This window comes from Podarcis pityusensis (genome assembly GCF_964106645.2).
Source record: "Podarcis pityusensis genome assembly, chromosome: 4".
Taxonomy (NCBI): Eukaryota; Metazoa; Chordata; class Lepidosauria; order Squamata; family Lacertidae; genus Podarcis; species Podarcis pityusensis.
Window position 1 is genome coordinate 327439 of NC_138027.1, and position 24443 is coordinate 351881.

At 56.4% G+C, this 24443-nt stretch overlaps 1 protein-coding gene across 8 annotated transcripts; it reads left to right on the forward strand.

Annotated features, from left to right (window-relative positions):
- The first annotated feature begins 309 nt into the window (after positions 1-309).
- Positions 310-23027, forward strand: TRIM3 (tripartite motif containing 3). Of its 8 annotated transcripts, none has more exons than XM_081001969.1 (12): positions 310-401; positions 6084-6258; positions 10236-10479; positions 12443-12594; positions 12700-12880; positions 14766-15489; positions 17188-17291; positions 17383-17550; positions 18218-18398; positions 19918-19988; positions 20981-21121; positions 21559-23027. In XM_081001969.1, exons 2-12 carry the CDS (start codon positions 6128-6130, stop codon positions 21709-21711), a joined length of 2250 nt encoding a protein of 749 aa, XP_080858095.1. In that variant the 5' UTR covers positions 310-401; positions 6084-6127; the 3' UTR covers positions 21712-23027. The 8 variants fall into 8 exon arrangements, with proteins under 8 accessions (XP_080858095.1, XP_080858093.1, XP_080858094.1 ...); XM_081001967.1 differs by having other exon boundaries at positions 310-385; positions 6071-6258; XM_081001968.1 differs by lacking the exon at positions 310-401 and adding an exon at positions 5175-5265 and having other exon boundaries at positions 6071-6258.
- The last annotated feature ends 1416 nt before the right edge of the window (positions 23028-24443 follow it).

The following is a 24443-nucleotide window of genomic DNA, read 5'->3' on the forward strand; positions in this document are numbered from 1 at the left end:
GGAGGGAGGGGTCCTCTCTGGGGCAGCTCCTCCTCCTCCCTAATGCTGTGGCAGCGCTTATAGGGCAGAGGTCCAGCCAAGGGGTTTGGGGGGGCACACAGGTCAGGGCAAAGCCTCAGAGTAACCAGCCCCTACTCTGTGGGGGTCCCAGTAGAGAAGACTTAACCTGAAATAGTTCGGGGGGGGCAAGAGGAGGAGTGGGGAAAGGCTGCCCTGATAGGGGTTTTTTGGGGGGGGGGGCTCCCTCTTCCCCCTGCTTTAATCCACTGAGTGATACTACAGCCTCCTCCTTCCTTTGCTGCCCTTCAGGTGCCCAGCCCCATGGCTGTGGGGCAGAAGCCATGGGAGCTTTGATGCAGTGAGGACATGATCCTGCCATGGAACGGTAAGGCCCTGGGGAAGTGGGGCAGAGGATATGGGGAGAGGGGGGCACTCCTTGTGCCACAACCAGAGAAGGGAAGTGGCTGCAGGAGCCAGGCCTCTCAGTGTCCAGATAGGGGGCAGGGGCAGGGAGTGGGTGTCTTGGCCTAGGGGGCTGGGCATGTGCTTGATCCAGTGGGTGAGTACTGCTGCCCCGATGATTGAGTGTTGCCGAGAGAGGGGGCAGCCTGGCCCTGCCCTATTGATGCCCCTTGAGCAAGAGGGAGGCCTCTTGGGGGGCTGCGATGAGGCCCCTGCCACCCACCAGGCTCCCTCCAGACCCAGAGAAGAGAGGGGGAGAGGCTCAGGTGTCTTCTGGGGGTCTAGGGTCAGAGAATCTGAGAGCTGGGAGGGACCCAAAGGTCCTCTAGTCCAACCCCTTGCAATGCAGGAATGGCAGCGGAAGCATCCATGGCAGAGTGGCATCACAGTGGGATAAAGAGCTTTTGACAAAGTCCCTCACCAAAGACTCCCGAGGAAGCTAAGCAGCCAAGGAGCAAAAGGAGAGGTCCTGTTGTGCACCTGGAACTGGTGAAGCCGCAGGAGCAGAAAGCAGGAAGACATGGAGAACTCTCTGAATGCAGAAAGTGGAGTCCCTCAAACAGGGGCGCCAATACCAGGGGGCTGTGAGTGCTTGGGCACCCACTATAGTATAATTGTGGGAGCCAGGCACCCACAAATTTAATAATAATAATAATAATAATAATAATAATAATAATAATAATAATATTTATACTCCACCCATCTGGCCGGAAGAGAAGCAGTTCAGCTCCATCCTACACAGCCAGCCAGCAAAGCAGCCTTTTCCGGACTTCCGGGGTGGCGCCATCGGTAATGGCGGACTCCCTCTGATCCGGAGGGACTGACTCTGCGGAAATCGGGTCTGTTCCGCTACGGCGAAGCGGGGACCCTTTAAAAAATCACAGGCGGGTGAAGCCTTGACCGTGGGACTCGGCGGGCACCTTTCGCGCCCCCCCAATTTGTAAAGGAACCCAATTACGGGCTCCGGAGCGAAGCGGGGCAAGCGGTGCGGTGCTGAGAGTCAACTGCTTCTTCCGTGGAGCGAAGCCGCACAGCCGTTACCAGAGAGCGCTACCTTTTTCCTGTGACAATCTGGCTACAAAAACAACTACCCGTGAGTAGGTTAAATTTGGACAATTGGACTCTAAACAACGACCCGTGAGTAATTGGACTAAGAAATTCCTTTTAATTTGGCACTGAAGCGGGAAGGTCTAAACAGGAAGTCAGCCTTCCGCTTTTTGTAGAAAGATTAAAGCAAAGACATGGCAAGCTAGAGTTTAGAAAATCGTTTGTAAAGGATCAACTTTCATCATCTAAAATTACTGAACCCCCTTTGGAAGCAGGAGAAGAGGGAGGATTTTTTCTGGACTGTTTAAACCTGCAGAAGAGTGTGTAAAGAAAAGTAATTTTCCACCGTCTTGAACCTGGGAGCGGGGTGTCAGGACAGACGTTTTCGGAGTTCATTGACTATAGACAAACGTTTTTGACAGACAGTTATAAGAAGAGAAACATAGTGATTCCATTGTTCTCCTTCGCAGCTAAAAGGAACAAAATATTGACAAAATATCTGAAAAAGGAAACTTTGTTGTTAGATCTGCTTTAAAAAAAAAAGAGAGAGAGAGATGGATACAAATAGAAGTTCTTCCCCTAGAGGGAGCTTGTGAAACTGTTATTAAATCTGAACTGGGGAGCTTTGCAGCTGCAATAGATTAAGATCGTGGGATTAGACTTTGACCTTGCACAACAATGTACTCGGAGGCTCTGGTGCGTGCTTTCTGCAAGACAAGTGCTTTATTGGAACAGTTACATGAGAAGACGGATTTGATGACTGTTGCGATCAGAAATTTTGGACAGGTAGTGGGCATCTATATAGAACCCACTCAGGAATCAATTCAGGAGTGTGCTCTGACAGATCAGATGAGGGAGGAGGTTGTGGCTGGACCCCGGGAGGTAGAGATGGAGGGAACTGTGGCCCAGCAGGAACATGAGTTGTTGGATCTGACGAATGAATCTGGAAAAAGCCAGATTTGGAGAGATAGAGTCTTGTTTGGCTTGGAGATGGGGGGCTGGATAGACCCCCCTATGCAGGGATGTTTTGACTTTTCAAGTCTGACGTTGGGCCGGGAGGAGTTTGGAGTTGTGGGGGTCCTCAACTTTGGAGGGCCCTTGAAACATGCTTTTAAATACCACATGGAGTTCAGTGTGGACTATGGAAAAGGGGCTGATCTGTCAAGAAGGGATAAAAATATTGTTAAGCTGGAGTCTCCACGAGTGAAAGGAGCAGAAGACAAAGTAAAGTACAGGTATAAATATGAAGAAGATCTGCGTAAGGGACATGGAAGAGACTTAAGGGCCTCGGACATAAGATTACCAGGTTAATGAACTAGATGGGTGGGATAGAAAGAACTGACAAAACCCGAGACCAGGAGGAAGAGACGTTGGATGAAGATTGGAAGAAAGTTTTAAAAATTCTACTTAGGAATGTTTTCTAAAATTAATGAGTATTAGAAAAATGTTGGAATGAAATTATTTGGCTTTAGCAGAAATGTTAAAAAGAACTATGTAAGAATATGCTATGGTTATGAGAAATTGGTATAAATAAGTTTTAAGTTTTAGGGTTTTTTATGGTAAGATAAGGTTAAAATAGATTAAGGTAATTTAATGACAGAATATTATGAAAAATGGAAAGGATTTGCTGTGACAATCAACAACTAGAATACAAAAAAGGGAGGTGTGAGGAGGTCGATGAAATAAGGTAATGACAGTTAAGGATTTGGGAATATTGGATCTGTTTTTAAATTTTTGTGTTTTATTTTTGCTCTCTGATTTTGATGTGCTATGTGTTTTGTTTTTGCTTTTTGCTTTTGACTTTTATCGATTTGTATTGTTTAATTGCTATTTGTTTCTTTCTTGTTTTTTCCTTCTTTTTCTCTTTGTTTTCTTTGTAATTGTAAAAATTTCAATAAACATCATTTTAAAAACAAACAAAAACAAAGCAGCCTTTTCCGGGGAGTGGGGCTCAGACACAGACAGTCTCTCTGCCCCTCCCTGCAGAAACGGGTTCCTCCCTGGCTGCAGGTGGGAGGAGGAAGGGTTGCTGCTGTGCACCCACAGTCCCGAGAGCGAGGTGGCGCCCCGACCCCAAGGATCAGGATTGGGACTTGAGTTTTTTAGCTTGTTCATAAATGCTGGAGAGGTAGGAGTGAGCAGTGGGGGCCAATTTTGCTGATGGCACCCAAATTGTTCAGAGTGGTTAAAACAAAAAGAGCTCCAAAAGGACTGCTGCAAACTGAGTGAATGGGAGAGGAAATGGCCAATGCATTTCCATGTGAATACGTGTAAAGTGAAGTCTGTTGAGGCAAAAGACCTTCATTTTGCATATATGCTCATTGGGTCTGAACTGGGAGTGTTTTTGGAATAGGACCCCCCAAATGATCCAGGGAGTGGAGCGACTTTGGAACTTTTTAGTTTAGCTGAAAGGCAAGGAAGACACAACATGGTGGAGGCTTATAAAATTATGTGAGGCCTGGAGAAAGTGAGCAGAGAAACGTTTCTCTCCTTCCCTCCAAATACTTATGGGAATCAGATGAAGCTCAGGACAGAGATGTATTTATTCATGCAGCACATGGTTCAACTGTGGAACTCCCTTCCACAAGAGGCTGGGATGCCGCCATCCTGGACGGCTTCAGCAGAGGAAAGCACAGATTCACGGGGGAGAGTTTTGTTGTGCATCTGGCTGAGAACAGGATGCTGGACTGGAAGGGCCCCTGGCCTGATCCAGCCGGCTCTCTTCTAAAAGGCTCTTTAAGATCCTATCAGCAGCCAAGTGTCTCCCTCCTCATATCACCTCCGAGGAGGATATGGGGCGAGGGCGTCTTGTGCTCCTGACCTATTTGTGGCTTCATGGGAGCACCTGCTTGGCAAGTGTGGGGCACAGGATGTGGGGCCAGAGAGGCATCTGGTCGGATCCAGCAGCCAGGCTCTCCTGACGTGGACTGGAGCTCAGAGTCACCCACTCAGCAGATTCAGGAAAGAGAAGAGAAGACTGAATTCAGGGCCGCGCGATCTGGTAGACTTCCTGGGCATCTGGAGGCTTTAAAGAGGGAGGGGGCGTCTGCATCGGGCCCAGAGCTCCAAGGGGTGGCTCCCCGCGGGGCTGACCTTCCTAAAGGATGCGCGGGGGGGGGGGGGGGGAGGGGCGAGACACGAGGACCCTTCCTGGTGCGAAGAAGCCCCCCCCCTCCTGCCACTCCCCTGCAGCATCCTTCGCGGGTACCGAGATGCAGTTCCCATGACAACCACCATCGCTCCCTCTTCGCCTCCCCCTCGCGGGCAGGGCCCCTCCCTCGCCGCCTGCTGCCTGGCCTCGCCCGCCGGGGCTCGGGGGGCGGGCTCGACCCCCCCACCCCACCCCCCGCCGCCGGCACTGCGGAGGCGCCGCCGCAGCTCGGAAGCGGGCTCGGCGCGGCGGGCGCGACCATTCGCGCGCCGGGAGGGGGGAGGCGGGGCACCCCCTTGCTCCCGGGACCGGGGGCTGGCGCTGGCCAGACCGGAGGCGGAGGGGCTGGAGGCGAGCGGGCGGCGGGGGCTCCGCGGGGCTCCGGCGGCCAGCCAGAAAGCGCCGCTCTCGCCCGGCCACCCCCGCCGCTGGCAGTGGTACGCTCCGGCCGCCCAGGGGATGCGCTGAGCCAGCCCAGCCCAGCCGGATCGGGAGCTGCCGCCGCCGCCGCCGCCGCCGCCGCATCCCGGGCCTCGCCCCGCCGACATCCCCGGGTGATGGGGGCGCAGGAGGCGGCCGGCCCCTCCCGCTGAGCAGCCCGCCCGGTGAGTGATGGGGCCGGGACGCGGTCCCGGGGGCGCCCCTCCCCGGGCTGGCACGGGAGGAGGGCGCCTGGCACCGAGCCCCGAGGGGGCGGGCGCCTCGAGGGGGTGCCAGGCTGGCCCCTGCGGAAGGGGGCGGGGCGGATGCCTCTGCAGCCCCCCCCGCCGGCGCCCTTTGGCCCCGGCCCAGCCTGCCGGGGGAGGGAGGGGGCGGGCTGGGCCAGCGCCCTCCTCCTCCTCCTCCTCCTCCTCCGCCTCCCGGCCCAGCGGTCTGGCACACCGCTGCCTGGCCGGGCCGCCCTTCCAGGGGAAGGGGAGGAGCCGCCGCCCGCCCGCCCGCCCGCCCGCCGCTCCGTCCCTCCTGCCAGACCCGGAAGGTCCCCCGGGCCGCCGTGCCATGGCCGGAAGGCTGGCGGGGGGCTCGGGAGAGGCGGGCCCCGAGGGCGCCCCCGTCGCCCGCAGAAGCTGGGTGAGCGCGCCCGGCGGCGGGCCGAGCGGGAGGCTGGCGCGGGCCGGGCTCCGGCCTGGGCAGCGGGGGAGGGGGCTGGCGGGCCAGGTGGGGATGCTGCCGCCCTCTCCTCTCCCGCGGCATCTTCCGCCAGCGTGGCTGCTGCTTGGGGGTGGGGCCCTCCTCCGCCTCCCCCGGGATCCGGGGCAGAGCTGCAGCTCGGATGAGGAGGGGGCAAGCGGCCCGAACCCATTTGTGGGGAGGGGGTGTCCTGGGAGTCCTGCACCCCGGGTTTCTAGGGGTGTCGGGTGCGCGCCTGTGACCGTCGAGGGTCACCCCTTGCCTGTCCCTCCTTGGCAGGCCATCCGCCAAGAAGGAGGAGGAGGGTGCCAGTGGGGCGCCCCCCCGGCCGTCGCCATGGCGAAGCGGGAGTCCAGCTCTAGCCCGGTGGTGCGGCAGATCGACAAGCAGTTCCTAGTGTGCAGCATCTGCCTGGACCGCTACCACAACCCCAAGGTGCTCCCCTGCCTGCACACCTTCTGCGAAAGGTGAGAGACGCGCCCCCTCGCCGACGCCTGGCCCGGAAGGGAGCGCCCCCAGCTCGGCTGCCGCTGCTGCAGTGATGCGGCTTCCTCGGCTGAGCCCGGCAGGCGGCGGGAAGGCTGCTTTTATTGGGGGGGGGGGGACTTTGGGGCTCTGTTTCCCTTGGGTGGGGGTGGGCGAGGCATCGGCTGGGTCGAGATTCCCTCCCTCCTGGGAGCAGGGAGCCTCTTGCGGAGCCCCTCCCATCCCTCATGAGGACTAGAAGAGTCGTGCGGTTTGGCATCAGGAGTTGTGTCTGCAAGGCTTTCATCCTGGGCAGAAGTGGCTTTGGCTCTTTGCACCGCAGCCTTTGTCTTGCCTTCTGCCTCCTCTTGGAGACCAGGTGTTGGGATTTGCAGGAGGGGCAGAGGCTCCTGTGCCCTGGCATCTATTTGCCCCCCTGGGCCTGATCCAGATGCAGGGCATTTCTTAGGTTCTCAAGGCCTCTTTAATAATTTCAGAAATGGTGAATGTCTTTTAAGTGGAGGTCCAAATGTCTTTTCTCAAAACAATGCGTCAGCTAAAGAATGTTGGGTGTAATGGAAAGAGAAGTTTCTGGCGGGGCAGCCAGGCCAGTTGGTTACAGCAGAAGCAACACCCGGCATCTTGTGGCACCTGAAAGATTGGCACATTGATTGTGGCACAATCTGTCATGGACTGCAGTCAGATGCATGGAGCCTTATCCTGACTTCCTGGTGCACCGATGATTGGTTTTGGCTGTGGGGGAACTGAGAAAAGTGAGATCAGAGGGAACTGAAACACAGAAAGCTACAGGGAGTGGCAGTTTCATGGTTAACTGTGGCAATTCATAAAGCAGGTGTTGATAATGCAGACATTCTGGCATTGGGAAGCCACTTAGCATATATAATGTGCTACACAGTCATTCAGCTTTCGGATATCTGGCAACTCAGCAGTTTCATCTCGCAGCCTTGAATGAGCTTCATAAGCTCATTTGCAGAGTGTCCTGGGATGTCCCTCCAGCCCCTGGCTTGGGAAGATGCCCATGTCAGACTTGCGCCCCTTGATCCTTCTTCCTGCTGGCCTTATGTGGGGCGAAGGAAGGAGGGCAGCGGCGGCATCTGTCACATGGGGAGATGAGGCGGGGAGGGAGGGATGTGCCCCGGGCGTTTTGAGCAGTGGTGGGGCAGATGCAGCCCCCATCTGGGTGCCTGCCGTGTGGCTGCTGCTCCTGAGGAACTCTGTGAGGTGGCCTGGGAGCAGGTCCAGCCTTGCAAGAGGGACTTTGGGTCCCCGGCCAGGATGGGCTGCCGGCCACAAGGGCCCCGTGGAGCGCTTTCAGCCGGGGACTGCAAGGGACAGGAGGGGGGGGGGGCTGTCGTTTTCTGGGTCTGTCCTGGAGCATGTTGTTTCTGGAGACCAGCCTCTCAATTGCAGCGCAGTCTGACAGACACCTTTCTGTTTTGCCCTGGGGAAGGACAGAGGCCAGGAAGCGCCTCCTTTTTCTTTTTTATAAAAAATTAGCTTTTTACTGAAAGGTATTACATTAGCAAATCCTAACTTAAAGGCATACGCTCTTCATGTATCAGCATATACCACATGGCTGCAATATAGTGGTATACTTGCAGGATCCTTCCTCGCTGCTTCTGGCCCCACCCCTGCTGAGTTGGCATTTTTATTGTATTTTTAATATTTTGTTGGAAGCTGCCCAGAGTGGCTGGAGAAACCCAGCCAGATGGGCAGGGCATAAATAATAAATTATTATAATTATAATTATCCAGTTGCAGATAATGCTGGACCCTCGGCCGGCTCTTGCATCCCTTGCAACAACGGTCTTGGCCTTTTCTGCTGCTGCCTCACGCCAGGGCTCACCCCTGGTTCTTTCCTCACTGGGACTTCTGAGCTGGGGCACCAGGGCAGGACGCTATCAGTGATGCTGTGGGGGGTGCAGTGGGGACCCTCCTAAAAACCCCTTCATGCCAGGACCACTCTGGGCTCCACCTTCTGTCTCTAGCCTAGGCTTCCTCAACCCCGGCCCTCCAGATGTTTTAAGACTACAATTCCCACCATCCCTGACCACTGGTCCTGCTAGCTAGGGATCATGGGAGTTGTAGGCCAGAAACATCTGGAGGGCCGAGGTTGAGGAAGCTGCTCTAGTAGCCTGTGAGCAGTTTCCTGCAGACTCTGAAGGACACGCCCTGATCTGGCACCACAGAGGATCGGACCCAGAGCTCTGGGGCTGACTCAGGGGCCTTTCTCAGTGGGAACAAAGGAAGGGCAGGGAGGGGATCATGGGCACCACACCCCCTGGCAAAACAGTCCTGGGTCATGCGCAGGTTCCTGGCGTTGGGAAATGGCTTCAGAGTCAGAAGTCTCTGGGCTGCAAGCTCTTCTAGCCTGGCGCTGGCCCTTAGACTGGCAGCCATGCCCAGCTTGGCCCTGGCAGTGCCTGTCAGAGTGGCCACCTTGGCACTGGGCCCCCTTCCTTGCAGGGGTTTCTAGAGGGGGCAGCAGCCTTTCTGGGCTTGATTGTCCTGGGGGGGGAGTGAAGCGGGGGAGAGTCAGCTCTGCCAGTTCTGTCTTCTTTACACCTTCATAGTCTGTCGCCTGCCTGCCACCCTCTTCACCCCGTTTGCAAGCCAGGCCAGGGCAGACGCTGGCAGGAAGCAAGCAGACGCTATATTTGTAGTCTGTAAATAGGCCAGGAAGCCAAATGCCAGCCCAGGTCAAGGAGGCCTGGAGTTCGCCCTCTGAGCAGAGTGGCAGATTGGGGGCTCAAGGCTGGGGGGGGGGGATGGTGCCCTGGTACAGTCGGGGGTGGGCCCTGGGGGGATGGATGGGGAGATGAGCTTCCTGAATTTGCTGAGTGTGTCAGACGTGCCAGGCAGAAGGGTCAGGGGGGAGGCTCTTGGGGGGGTAGTTGCCAACTCCCCTGGCAGAGGTCAAGGGGGCTGATTCCTGTGATCTTTCCATTTGCAGTGGGTCCTGGATTGGAGGCACTCTCTCTGGGTCTCCTGCCCCTTGAGCCTTCGGGGAGGGTGGGCTACGCGGACAGAGGAGAATGGCCCCTTGCGGCTGGAGGGGCAGTGTGTTTGCCAGGGCTGTCTGGGGAGAGGTTGGCTTCGCCCGCCCTGAGCCAACGTGGGGCTGGCTCCCTTCCAGCATTGTGCTCAGATCTGGGAAGCCGCTGCCGGGTGGGGACGGAGAGTGCCCAGATCTTCTGCCAGGCATCAGTCCGTGTGACCTTGCAGATGGTCCTGCCTCACTGGGGGGCAGGTTGGGGGGGGGAGTCAGTGGCTCAGGTGTGTGTGGGGGTAAACCAAGGGGCAGGAGGGGTCTGGAGAGAGAGAAGGTGTTTCTGGGGCTTCCCACCTGAGAGAGGAGCCAGGAAAGGGGGGCCGGTGCTGTGCCACCCCCAGGCTGCTTGGGGTGGGGTGGGGGGCTGCAGGCGAAGAGTGGCCGCCTGGCTCTGCTTGGGGTGGGAGGGGCAGGGAGGAAACCCCAAGTTGGCCTGGAAGATCTTGGGGGTGGGTCGTACTCCTGGAAGTCAGTGGGGAGAGACCTTGAGCAAAGCTCCCCCCCCCAACAGACCCCCCTGCAGCTTAAGTCCCAGGAGGCTTGCCAACTGCAGAATTGTAGTGCTGGAAGGGGACCCCAGGGGTCTTCAAGTCCAACCCCTGGGCCTGCTGGAATCGGGGAAAGAGATATCTGCTTCTAGGGCACAGGGCTGACTTGGAAAGGGACCCACAGACTGCAGTGGTCAGTCGCTCCTCAGCCCCACTCATTTTGTACCCACCCCCACCTGGGGCCATCTCACCTCTGTGTCTGTCTCCCCTCCCCCTCGCCTCTGCCCTTCCATGCCCCCCTCCGGCTTGCCACTCCCCCCCCTCCGCTTCATCTCTGCCTCCGCCGCCTTCCTTGCCCCCCCAGCAGTGGGCGCTTGGCCCCCTGACCCCCGTGTCTCGTCTTGCCTGCTCTGCCCCAGGTGTCTCCAGAACTATATCCCGCCCCAGAGCCTGACCCTCTCCTGCCCCGTCTGCCGCCAGACCTCCATCCTGCCCGAGAAGGGGGTGGCCGCCCTCCAGAACAACTTCTTCATCACCAACCTCATGGAGGTGCTGCAGCGCCAGCCCGACAGCGCCAGCCACGAAGACGCGGCCGCCGCCATGCTGGACTCGGTCAGCGCCGTGCCCGGGAAGCCTCTCTCCTGCCCCAACCACGAGGGGAAGGTGAGCCCCAGGGGGTGCAGGCGGGCGGGGGACCCCGCTGCCTCCCTGCCCCTTTCCCCTTCCTGGCCTGCTGGGCCCCTCCAGGCTCGCTTCGTGGGGAGGGGCACCTGGGACCCCTCTGCAGGCCCAGCGGAGGCTCCTCCTCCTCCTCTGCGGAGCTCCACCCCCTGAGTCAGGAGGGAGGGGCCTGCTCTGGCAGGGGGCTGGGCTTGGGTTGGTGGGGGAATGGGCCGACCCCTCACTGTATCCAAAACTAACTGGGTGCCAGTCGTATTATGCGACAGGTAACCAGCGAGGAAGTGGCAATGTTTTGTCGCCAGGTTTGGCGACTACCATCTCCATCTGGCTGGCTGGCACTGCTGCCATGCCACACCAGTCAGCTGGCTTGTGGGGCAGCATGGCACCCAAAGAAACTCGTCTTTTGATGCCATGCTGCTGTGCGGATCAGCTAATCTGCGGGGCAGCACAGCACCTCAAGATGCACCTTCTGATGTGGAAAACTTTAAAGCCCTAAACGGCCTTGGCCCAGTATGTCTCCACCCCCATCGTTCTGCCCGGACATTGAGGTCCAGCTCTGAGGGCCTTCTGGCAGTTCCCTCAGTGCGAGAAGCAAAGCTACAGGGAACAAGGCAGAGGGCCTTCTCGGTGGTGGCACCCAGCCTGTGGAACGCCCTCCCACCAGATGTCAAAGAGATAAACAACTGCCTGACATTTAGAAGATATCTGAAGGTAGCCCTCTTCAGGGAAGTTTTTAATGTGTGACATTTTGATGTATTTTTAATCTTTGTTGGAAGCCGCCCAGAGTGGCTAGGGAAACCCAGCCAGATGGGCGGGGTACAAATAATAAATTATTATATTATTTTTATTATGGTGCTGATCTGCCCACGGATCACTTGGCTTGTGGAGCACCAAAACAGACACATCCATTGGTGGGAGCCAACTGATTCGTGCAGCGCCCTTTATATAGAACTTTTAAAAAATGTTTAGGCTTTCATTTATAAAAAAAATCCAGAAGCTTTTCTACTCAGAATTACAGGAGCAGACATTCCTAGGAATGTAAGATAAAATTTTCTATAAGCCACTGTCACTGCGAAAACCCTAATAGCAATGAATTGGAAAAGTGATAAAATCTCTTCCAGGTCAGAATAGTTACAAAAATTAGTTGACTATGCAGAGCTAGGCAAATTAACTGAAAAAATGAAAGATAATTCAAAACAAGTACTTATTGCAAAATGGTAAGTTTTCAAAACATATACTAAGAATAGTTGTTGGAGTATGAACTTGGTCGCTGCCTTCAAATTACTTCTGTAGCTGTACTAAGTAAGAAACAAGGACACAGGAGAAATACCGTATTTTTTTGCTCTATAAGACGCACCAGACCACAAGACGCACCTAGTTTTTGGAGGAGGAAAACAAGAAAAAATATATTCTGAATCTCAGAAGCCAGAACAGCAAGAGGGATCGCTGCGCAGTGAAAGCAGCAATCCCTCTTGCTGTTCTGGCTTCTGGGATAGCTGTGCAGCCGGCATTCGCTCCATAAGACGCACGCACATTTCCCCTTACTTTCTAGGAGGGAAAAAGTGAGTCTTATAGAGCAAAAAATACGGTAATACTTTATTATAAAATGAATGGATAGGTTTATGCAGTAAGTTAGTAAATATTAAATGAAGTATGGAGACGATGGGAAGTTAGATGTACCTTAAGAAGATTTATTGTCAGAACATAGGAGTTTATTTTTTGTTAATTTTGTATTTCTTGTAACAAATGACGTAAATGTATTTTTTGTTGGTGTTTAAGCATAATAAAACACGTTTTTTTAAAAAAAACTGATTTGTGCAGCGCCCACTTTGCAAACCAGCTGATCGGTGGGGCGCCTGGGCATTCCGTTGCGGCGACTGGAACCCAGGTTTTCTGTCCCAGTTTCTAACCCCTCCCTCTGCCTCTCTCTCCCTCCCCCCGCCAGATGATGGAGTACTACTGCGAGTCGTGCGAGACGGCCATGTGCCACGAGTGCACGGTGGGGGAGCACCGGGAGCACGTGACGGTGCCGCTGAGGGACGTGGTGGAGCAGCACAAGGCCTCCCTGCGCCAGCAGCTGGACGCCATCAAGAGCCGGTACCGCCCGGGGCGGGGCAGGGTGGGGGTGGCACTGGCCAGGAGGAGCTGGAGGGGGGCACTTGCAGGCAGGGGCTGGACTGACCCCCCCTTCCCGCCCCCCAGCCTGCCTCAGTTGACCACGGCCATCGGGTTGGTCTCCGAGATCAGCCAGCAGCTGGTGGAGCGCAAGAACGATGCCGTGGCCGAGATCGGGAGCACTTTTGCCGAGCTGGAGAAGGCGCTGCACCAGCGGAAGGGGCTGCTGGTTCGGGACCTGGAGGCCCTGTGTGGAGCCAAGCAGAAGGTGAGCCTAGGCCGGGACAATGCTGCCCTGCCCTGCGCTGAGCGCCAGCGCTCAGGAAGGTGTGCAAGAGCCTCTTCACGGAGCCTCCATTTCCCAGAGATCTTCCCATGTGCTGTTTCATAGATTCTCTCTTAAATCCCTGAAGGTTGGGGATGGGGCAGTGACTCTCTGCGCATGCCTAGAGGTCCTCTTCTCCAGTTCGCTTCTTCCAGGGGCCAGGCCTGGCTGAGATTCCCCACCCCCGGGCCCTGGTGACTTGGCCACAAGCGGCTCTTTGTGAGAGTTCAGGCAGAACGTAAATACGGGCTTCTCTAAACAATTGTTCTTTGGAACAATGAAGTGCGTCTCTGGGGCGCCAACGTCCAGCCCCACCCACCCCGGCTGCCTTTCCCCTCCCCGTCTTTGGCGTGGGCCCCCAACTGGCCGGTGGCCAGCCCCTCCCTCGCTCTTAAAACTGCAGAGTGCATGGCTGGTTGGCCAAAGGGCAGATCGTTCTGTGGGAGGCACTGCCCTGGCGCTTTCTCACGGCTACACTGGGGCTGAGCTGTGGGGCAGGTGCTTTGCCCCCTGGCAAGGCGGGCAGCATTTGTGTCTGCCTCTTGCCCTGGGCAGCAAACCTGCCAAGCCCGTATTTGTGATTCCTTGCATTCAGGCCCCACCTTTTCCTCCAAGGAGCTCCAGGTCCATCCTTCTTCCCCTCCTCATGTAATCCCCACAACTGTGGGGCAGGTTAGGCTGAGAGGAGGCAGAGACTGGCCCCTCGGGGTCACCCAGTGAGTGTCATGTCCAGGTGGGGGGATTCGAACCCTCGTCTCTCCCAGGTCCTAGGTTGAAAATCTAACCGCTAGGCCACACACAGTGATGTGTCCCCCCATTTACAAGAGCCACTTCGGATGGGGGAAGCCTGAATCAGCCCCCCTGGAGGAGGGAAGTGCTTGATGCAGCCCCCCCTTCCACCTGTTCTGCCTCCTGGGGTGAGCGCCACCTGCTGTTGTGCCCCCCACACCGAAATCCCAGCAGAGGCTCTGCCCCTCCCATTTTGGGGGGTTGGACTAGATGATCCTTGGGTTCGCTCCCAACTCTTCGATTCTATGAGTTTTTAAAGAGAGGCTAGAGGGCCTTTGTGTGCCTCCTCCTCGAGAGGTGCGGAGGGTGGCAACAGGAGAACGAGGCCTTCTCTGCAGTGGCTCCCCTTCTGTGGAATGCTCTCCCCAGGGAAGTTTGCCTGGTGCCTTCATTACACACCTTTAGGTGCCAGGCAAAAACGTTCCTTTTTAACCAGGCCTTTGGCTGCCCTAATCAACATCCTATACCCTTTAAAATGTGGCTCTTTTTTGGGGGGTGTTATTGGATTACTTTGTTTATTTTGATTTTATATATTGTGATTTTTTTTTGTGAACCGCCCTGAGACCTCTGGATATAGGGTGATACAGTGGTACCTTGGTTTATGAACTTAATCCATTCTGGAAGTCTGTTCTTAAACCAAAGCATTCTTAAACCAAGGCGCACTTTCCCATAGCAGTGGGGGACTCAATTTACAAATGAAACACACTCAAGAGGAAGCGGAACATGTTCTTATTCCAAGGCAAAGTTCACAAACCAAAAGACTTACTTCCGGGTTTGCAGCGTTCTTAATCCAAGTTGTTCATAAACAAAGGTGTTCGTAAACCAAGGTACCGCTATATATAAATTCAGTGAATGACTGAGTGAATGAATCTGTCAGGGACAGGGATGGACTTTGGGCTCCGTGTGGCCCTGAGCTGGTTGTTCTGCCCGAAAAGCACCTCTGGCCAGGGGTTCTGGAGCTGCAGTTGCTGCGTTGTTGGGGGCTGGACTAGATGCCCCTTGGGGTCCCTTCTCTGATTCCTGCCTCCTCCCCTCTCAGGTGCTGCAGGCGCAGCTGGACACGCTCCGGCAGGGCCAGGAGAACATCCTGAGCAGCTGCAGCTTCACGGAGCAGGCCCTGGACCACGGCTCCGAGACGGAGGTCCTGCTGGTCAAGAAGCAGATGACGGAGCGGCTGAGCGAGCTGGCCGGCCGCGACTTCCCCGAGCAGCCGCACGAGAACGCCCAGGTGGACTACGTGGTGGAGACGGAGGGCGTGCGCAAGTCCATCCTCAACCTGGGCGTCCTGCTGACCACCAGCGCCATCGCCCACAAGACGGTGGCCACGGGGGAGGGCCTGCGCCACGCCGTGGTGGGCCAGTCCGCCTCGCTGACCGTCACCACCAAGGACAAGGACGGGGAGCTGGTGCGCAGCGGGAGCGCCTGCCTGCAGGCTGAGGCCACCGCCCCCGACGGCTCGGCCCTCAGTCACGAGGTGCTGGACAACAAGAACGGCACCTACGAGCTGCTCTACACGCCGCGCCACGAGGGAGACCACCTGCTCTCCATCCGCCTCTACGGGCAGCCCATCCGCGGGAGCCCCTTCCGCGTCAAGGCCGTCAAGGCCTCCGACGTGCCGCCCTCCCCGGACGACGTCAAGCGCCGCGTCAAGTCCCCCAGCAGCGGCCACATCCGCCAGAAGGCCGTGCGCCGCCCCTCCAGCATGTACAGCAGCGGCAAGAAGAAGGAGAACCCCATTGAGGACGAGCTCATCTTCCGCGTGGGTCAGTCGCTGGGGGGCTGGCCGGGCAGCGAGGGGCAGCGCATGGGGACAGGCCCAAGGGAGGCCCTGGAGCAGCGGGGGGAGCGGTCTTCCACACGGGTGCAGCGCCCAGCAGCTGCCTGGCCCCAAATCACGAGGTCAGAGGCAGCAGTGCTCCAGAATCCCAGATTCTGGAAACAGCAGCAGGGAAGAGCGTTGCTCCTGGGCCCGGATCCTGGTTCCCGGTTTCCCACTGTGGGCCACTGGTCTGCCACTCTGAGAACAGGATGCTGGCTCTTCTTGGCTTCTTACTTTACTATTACCTTATTGCTATTCAAAGAGATGCAAAAATACAAACCCCTTACAAAGTATCTCCTTTATAATCTGCTGAAATTAAAACAGCTACTGAATCTATACAGTCATACCTCGGGTTACAGACGCTTCGGGTTGCGCGATTTCGGGTTGCGCACCGTTCCGAACCCAGAAGTACTGGTTACTTCCAGGTTTCGGTGCTTGCGCATGCGCAGAAGTGCTAAATCACACTTTGCGCATGCACAGAATCACGACCTGCGTGTGCGCAGACGCGACGCTGTGGGTTGCGGATGCTGCGGGTTGTGAACGTGCCTCCTGCACAGATCACGTTCACAACCTGAGCATCTACTGTATATAAAAAAGGCAGGGGGAAAAAGATCACGGGGTGGGTCACGGCATAAACATACAGCATGAGAACACAAAGAAATGGAAACAAACCAAGAACCCCTCTCCCACAAACCCATTTTCAAGGCCACAAATGGGTCTTTACTGGCCCAGTGCCCGGTTATGGAGAGATGTTTTTGCCTGGCGCCTGAAGCTGTGCAATGGAAGCTCCAGGTGAGCCCACCTGGGGAGAGCGTGTCTTGAACCCCCAAGTGACCAAGAGGACAGAGCCCTTCTTCTATTTATTTTATTTTATTTATTGAATTTATATACCGACCTATACTCAGAGGTCTCAGGGCGGGTCACAGTATAAAAAATCCCCATCACCTTGGTTGAAGGTGCCATTTAGCTCCTAGCTTTCATATCTCAGTTTCTAACACTGGTTTTTGGACTCCCATCGGCTTCACCTAGTATGGCTAATGCGAGTCCAACATATGGAGGAGGATGCCATTTTGGCTACTGCTGCTATAGGTCGTCTGTATTTTGGCAAAAACAATATTATTCCAACTAAAGTCTACTTGGAGTAGACCTATTGAAATTAATAGGCCTGAGGCACTTGTTCCGTGGTTAGTCTTACTTCATTAGATGCAACCCAGTGGCTCAGAATGGCCTTCTTCAAATTTAGCTGCTAGCTATTCCATTTGTAACCCAAACGTTTCCCAGGAAGCTCAGCAATGAGGCTTCCCAACACTTGGCTGAGCCCAGAATTATAGCAGGACTGCATTCCTATGATCGTACCAGGACTGACTTCTGAGTAGAGACAGACAAACCTGCCAATGTTGCTTCTGTAACTTCCTCATTTCTCCAAACTTTAAATGCAATTCTCTGCATTTCCTCAACAATTTGTGATTATTATTATTTTTTAAAGATCCTCACAAAAATTTCTCAGCTAATTCCTTAATTCTTATGGGGTGGGTGGGGAGAGCTCCTGGGCCGGGTGGGGTCGTGGGGTGCCTGCTTCCTGGGGTGCTGCGTGAGATGTGGGGCTGCTTTTCACCCCTGTGCCCCCCCCCCCCGGCTGCAGGGAGTCGCGGTCGGGAGAAGGGCGAGTTCACCAACCTGCAGGGCATCTCCACCTCCAGCAGCGGGCGCATCGTGGTGGCCGACAGCAATAACCAGTGTGTGCAGGTAGGGACCCCCCCCGCCCCCTCCATGGCCCGCTTGGGGAGAGCGATGGGGCTGCCCCTCACGCCCCCTTTCTCTCTCCCGCCGGGCGCAGGTCTTCTCCAACGAGGGCCAGTTCCGCCTGCGCTTTGGGGTGCGGGGCCGCTCCCCAGGCCAGCTGCAGCGCCCCACCGGGGTCACCGTGGACCTCAACGGGGACATCATCATCGCCGACTACGACAATCGCTGGGTCAGCATCTTCTCCCCTGAGGGCAAGTTCAAGGTAAGGGAGGCAGCGGCAGGGGGGAATTTCCGTTCCTCCTGCATTAAGGGGGGCACCCAAAGGGTCTCTGGCGACCCCCAGCAGAACTCCCTGGGCAGGGCCGTGCCCTTCCACTTCCTGCAAAGGCCTGCCAACTCGGTGCCCTCAGGTGCCCTGAGCAGCTCCACCAGGCCAGCCGCTGTTCAGGGAAGGCCCCCTCAGTGCGTCCAGGAAATTCGGGGCGGGCTTGGGGGTCCCATTGAGGACCTGGTGGTTGGACTAACCCAATGTCCCCACCGGGTCCTAAGGAGGGAGCTGCTGCACACCTGCCCAGGTAGAGTCAGGTGGAAGGGGGACAGGTGACGCGATGGGGAATATGGCAGGAGGGCCAAAGTCTGTGTGTGCATTGGGGGAGATGGGCCAGAGCTGAAGGCTGAACCCCAAATCTAGACCCCATGTGGGGGGGGGTCACAGTTGGGGCCTTAGGCCAGCTCAGGCTCTCGGCTCACTATGCCTGCCCTGGCTGGCAACATCTCTCTTTGACCTTCCCTTGTCCCCTGGAGATGCCACCCAGGGTGGGGGGGGGTTGAATGTGGGGCACCCAGTTCTGTGACCTGATGGGCACCCCCTGGGGACGGGTAGGGTGTTGGGCCCCCTGTTTATTTCTCCCTCTGATGCCGCCCCCCAGACCAAAATTGGAGCCGGCCGCCTGATGGGCCCCAAGGGGGTGGCCGTGGACCGCAACGGCCACATCATTGTGGTGGACAACAAGGCCTGCTGCGTCTTCATCTTCCAGTCCAACGGGAAGCTGGTGACCAAGTTTGGCAGCCGCGGCACCTCGGAGCGCCAGTTTGCAGGTACCCTCGACGGTAATCCACGCCAGGTTCCCTGTTCTTACTGCATGCCTTGGGCTTCTGCCGGGGCCAAGCGGGCTGGGGGCCCGGCAGGGGAGCGCTCTCTGCCGCCCGCCTCGGGGGCCCAGGGCTGCCCGGACCCCTTGGCCGTCCGGGGAGGGGGCTTTCCTGCGCTCTCTGCTCTGTCGCTGGCTTGGCTCCTTGGCCACGGACCCCGGGCTCCTCGTGGCCGGCAAGGGAGTGTCTTCCCTGCCACTAACCCTTCTGGCGGCTGGTGTGGCGACTAACATGCCTCTGCCTGTGCCCCCCCGGAAAGGAAGAGTTGGAAGGGACCCCCCAGTGATGCAGGAAGTGCAGCCAAGGAATGCCTGACAGGTGGAAGCCCAACCTCTGTTATAAACCTCCAGAGAATCAGAATGGGAGAGCAGGAAGGGACCTCCAAAGGTCTTCCAGTCCAACCCACTGCAATGCAGAAAGGCTGGTGTGGACAGTGGGACCTTGGTTCTCAAACTCAATCTGCCCCAGAAGTCCGTTCCAATACCAGAGCAATCCAAAACCAAGGCATGCTTTCCCATAGAAAGTCATGCAAAATGGATTAATCCGTTCCAGACTCTTAAAAACAACCCTTAAAACAGCAATTTAACATGATTTTCTCTATCTAATGAAAGCAATAAACAATGTACTGCAGTCACACAATCAATCAATCAATCAATCAATCAATCAATCAATCAGTAGCTGAACTGGGTTCTACACAGTCACAAAAGCAAAACAAAAAAGAGCCACAAAAACACAAAAGAAATAGCAAAAACAGACAGACCTCAGCGTAACACTCAAAACAGCACGTTTGGCTTCCAAGAATTTTTTTACAAACCAGAACACTTAACTTCCGGCTTTGCAGTGTTGGGGTTCCAGGTTGCTTGAGCCCCAAGGGACCACTGTATCTTCCTTCCTTCCTTCCTTGGAGAGAAATCTCTCCCCCAATTTCCTGTAAATAAAGGCGCCCTCTTGTGACGAAACTGTGGTATGGCTACCCGACTGTCATTGCTGAAAAGTGAGCATTTGCCTCTCCAGCAAACGGCACATTGGGTGCGATTTTTGTGGGAAAGGAGTGTGAGGAGAAAGGATCAGGTCTCCCCAGGCCAACCCACGTGGCCTGGTCCTGATCCAGACGCTCTCAGGTGCAATAAAGAAGCAGGTGGAGGAAGTCATAGAATCATAGCAGTGCAGAGGTGGAAGGGAGCCCCAGGCCACATCTAGTCCAGCCCCTTCAGTGCAGGAATCACAACTTACAACATCCCTGACAGACGGCTTGTCTCTTGAGGCCTCACTTTTCAGTGGGGGGTGTGTGTGGGATTTCAGAGAGAGAGATCCACTGGGAATCCTGCCACCTTGTGGCCCCATGGATTTGGCCCCATCTCTCCTGCAGGGTCTTCTCCTGACCCCCCAGCACTGCCCCTCTTGACCCCTGACCCCCACAGCCCCCTCCTGGGGGCGGCAAGCAAAGTCTCCTTCCCTCTCCCTCTCCTCTCCTCAGGACCGCACTTTGTCGCCGTCAACAACAAGAACGAGATCGTGGTGACCGACTTCCACAACCACTCCGTGAAGGTGAGCGAGAGCAGATCCCCGGCGGGATCCACCCCACGTGGCCTTCAGAGTGGATTCCTGGCAGGCGGGGAGGGGGCTGCCTGCCTCCTCTGCTAATGCACTGAAGCCCAGCGCCCCCCACCCCCATTTCCCTCAGTGGGGCTGGGAGGGGCTCCCCCTGCCCTTTGGAGGGAACCAACTGGTTTTAATGTGAGGCATCAAAGGGGCTTCCTGGTCGGTTCGGATTTGGGGCCCAGCGAAGCGAAATAAAACAGCGGCTGGACTGGGGGGGCCAGACAAGGACCCTCGGCTTTGAGAAAGTCTTGCAATGCTGCAAGACACAAACATCTTACTAATGTGGGCAAACTCTTCCGGTCCCCACAGAGCCTTGTTCCTTTGGGTGCAGGGAAAATCCAGTGCGCAGTGTTTGGGGCAGGCCAGGCCCCTCAGCCTCTTTCTACTGGGGGGGGGGGGTCCTTCCCAAAGTCAGTCCCCAAAAGCGTCTCCTGTTACGGCTGCAGAGAAACTCCTGCCTGCAATCCGAGAGATGCCGCCAGTCAGTGTAGAATGCACTGCAGTGGTACCTCAGGTTACGTTACCTTCGGGTAACGTAATTTCGGGTTGCGAACGCGCCAAACCCAGAAGTGTACACTTCCGGGTTTCGCCGCATGTGCATGCGCAGAAGCGCTGTATCGTGCCGCGCGCTTGCAGAGAAGCAGCGCCTCTGGATACGGACTTTTCAGGGTAAGTACGGACTCCCGGGACAAATTAAGTTTGTATCCGGAGGGTCCACTGTATAGCATGCCATCCCACTTCTGACACCAGTGTTGCACACCATTCTGCTCGTCCCTTTGGGGGGCAGGAGGGGACTCAGTGCCCAATGTCTGGGGCAGGCAAGCCAGGCCCTCCTTCCCCTCCCATCGCACAGCCCAAGAGGAACAGTGGGGCAGGGAGGGCAGAGAGGCCGAAGGGGAGGGGCACCTGGCCAACCCTGTTCCTGCCCCCCCCCCCAGGTGTACAGTGCTGACGGAGAGTTCCTCTTCAAGTTTGGCTCACACGGCGAGGGGAACGGGCAGTTCAACGCCCCAACGGGGGTCGCCGTGGACTCCAACGGGAACATCATTGTGGCCGACTGGGGCAACAGCCGGATCCAGGTACTGGGGGCCAGTGAAGGGCAGAGAAGGGCGGTGGGGGGCCAGCCCCATGGGTGGGTGTGGAATTGATTCTGAAGGAGAGAGACCTCAAAGCCCCAGGGGTCTTTACCTTCTGACCGCAAAGCAGTCCCACTCCAAGCCCAGGGGCTGCACTCTGCACATGCTCTGCAACCATCTTCTCTTGCCTTCAGCTGCTACCTAAAAATTTGCCTGGAGTCTCTTTCTTGAGCCACCTGGCAGTCAAATGATCCTGACCTGATGGTGGAAGGGGAATTTCCCCCCCGGCAGCCCACTCCCCAATATCCGTAATTTAAACACTTGCATTTGCAAACTGAAAAACCCTTCCCTACCTGTCTTGGCCAGGGGAAAGGGACCACCTTATTTGGGGGGTTCTCCCCCCCCGGCCCTTCCTTGACCCCCGGCTGCTCTCCTTCCAGGTCTTTGACAGCGCAGGCTCCTTCCTGTCCTACATCAACACCACGGCAGACCCCCTCTACGGGCCGCAGGGCTTGGCGCTGACGTCCGACGGCCACGTGGTTGTGGCCGACTCTGGCAACCACTGCTTCAAGGCCTACCGCTACCTGCAGTAGCCCCGGGGGGCAGGCTGGGCCCGGGAGGGGGCGCGGGGCTTCCCCCTCCTGCCCACCTGCTGGCCTTAAGGACGATGGGCTCGGGTGGGGGGCTGGACCCTCAACGGGGGGCCTGCCCCCCAGCGCTGGGCGGGGGCTCTGGCAGCTGAGTGTGACGGTGCCAATCGCTATCCAGGCAGCTATAGGTGCACTAGGGGCGGGGGGCTTGGGGGGGGAGGGAGCGTCGCCCGCTTGGCTTCTCCAAGGACTACTTTTTGGGGATGGGGGAGAACTCCCTTGGTGGGCACCACAGCAGCCGCTGCTTGCCGGCTTCAGAGGCTCTGGCCACCCCCTTGCCAACTATCCCGGGGGTCTGGGACCCCAAGAGCTGCCCCCTCCCTCGCCCCTTGCTCCCCCTCCCCCGGATTCTCTCTGCACTTTATATCCAAGGCAGCCCCCTCCCCACTTATCTGGCTCTTTGCAGGAGGGGGCAACTGCCCCCCAGCCCGGCTGCAGGTGGGAGAGAGGAGAGGCTGCGGCCTTCTGGGCAGGCGGCTGCCTCCCTCCCTCCCCTCCCACAGGGGGTGGGCTAGATGGCCTTGGGGGTCCCTTCCAACTCTACAATCCCACGATTCCTTTCTGGGCATCCAAAGCAAGGAACAGGGGCGGCTTTCCTCCTCCAGGCAGGAGCTGCGGACCAGTTTCCCCCAGGCGGTAGGAAGAGGCATTGATTCAGGGCAGCTCAGCTGATGGGGGGACCAGGGCAACTCCACTGCAGGGGTTGGGCTGGATGACCCCTGGGGGTCCCTTCCAACTCTACAATTCCCAGATAACCAGCGCCCTTGGCCAGCTTTGGATTGGTGGCACTTTGGCCTGGCTGCTTATTCCCCCACACCTTTGCCCCGCTCCGCTATGGGGAGAATGCCTGATGGACACAGCCACTGGCTCTCCTCCCAGGCTGAGATGCCCTCCATCACCATCTTTTTACTTGTGGCTGGGGGGGCACAGCAGCCCTTGCCCCCTTCCTGCCCTGTGCTGAGCAGCTGGTGCTTTGCCCTCGAGAACCAGCCCCCCCGCCCCTCTCCAGAGGGGCTGCTTCTAGACCCAGGGAGCCTGCCCACCCCCGACAGACTTGTGGGGAGCCTTGGCCCACCTGCTCCCCCCGGACCCGAACATGCTCCTGCCAACAGCCGCTCCACCCCCTGGACAACCCCCCGCCCCTCCGGACCTGACACAAGCACTCCTGTCTGCTGGGCTAGGACAAGGCAGCCCCGTGCTCATGACAAAATGTATGTAAAAAATAAATAAATAAATAAAATAAAAGTATTCTGAAAGAACTACTGGGCCACTGTCTTCCTGCACAAGAGGTGTGGGGGGGGGGGAGCTGGGCTGTTGGGGGCCGCCTTGCTTATGGGGCTGCCGCTGGAGCAGGGCTTGGGAGTCTCTGCCTGCAGCAACATATTTTTTTTACAAATTTTACATTTTAAATTTTTGTCATACTAACTGGAGCGTTCAAAGGCTAGTGTTTCTCAATTGTTGGTGTTTATACTACATTTTTTTAGATTTGCCTTGAGACGATCTTTAAACCTCTTTTGTTGACCACCAGCATTACGCTTTCCATTTTAAAGTTCGGAATAGAGTAGCTGCTTTGGAAGACGATCATCAGGCATCCGCACAACATGACCAGTCCAACGAAGTTGATGTTGAAGAATCATTGCTTCAACACCGGTGATCTTTGCTTCTGCCAGTACACTGGCATTAGTTCACCTGTCTTCCTAAGTGATGTGTAAAAATTTTCGGAGACACCACTGATGGAATCTTTGGAGGAGTTGGAGATGGTGTTTATAAGTGGTCCATGTTTCACAAGCATATAGTAAGGTTGGTAGTACAATAGCTTTGTAAACAAGCATTTTGGTTTCCCTGCCAATGTCCCGGTCCTCAAACACTCTGTACTTCAATTGGGAGCTGCTGGGTGTGGCGAGGGGTCACATTAGGAAGGCATTCAGAATAAACGGGAGCAAAAAGTCCCATGGTGGCTCCTTGGCAATTCCTCAGGCCTGTCTTGTTTGGGCTGGGCTCCTGGCCTTCTCCCAGGGAAGGCGGGTCTGCGGGTGGGGCAACATGGCCATGGAGGTCCCTGCCAACACTTAAGGCAGACCGAGATACAGTGGTGCCTCGCAAGACGAAATTAACTCGTTCCGCGAGTTTTTTCGTCTTGCGGTTTTTTTCGTCTTGCAAAGCATGGTGTCGGAAAAGTTTTGGAAAAGCTTCAAAAATCACCAAAGTCTTCAAAAACCTCAAAAAAGGCTACCACACCGCGTGCTATGAGTTGCTCCTCGAAGTCAAGTCGCAACTGTATTAACGGTTTTAAGAAAAAGGAAACAAACTTGCAAGACGTTTCCGTCTTGCGAAGCAAGCCCATAGGGAAAATCGTCTTGCGAAGCAACTCAAAAAACCAAAAACCCTTTAGTTTTGCGAGTTTTCCGTCTTGCGAAGCATTTGTCTTGCGAGGTACCACTGTACACAGCCTGTTTGCCAACCAGACGCCTCTGGGAAGGAAGCCCCCCCCCCCCCCGAGAGCCGCCTTCTGCTGCCGGAAAGCCTCAGTCACTGGCATGCAGGATGCGGCCCCTCGCCCCAGAAGTGGCATGCTGGGATGAGTCCTAGGGCCTCGCTCCGAATTCTTTTCCTTTTTTGAAATACTTTTATTGGCTTTTATAGGTACAAATTTGTCTCAACATCATTTCCATACT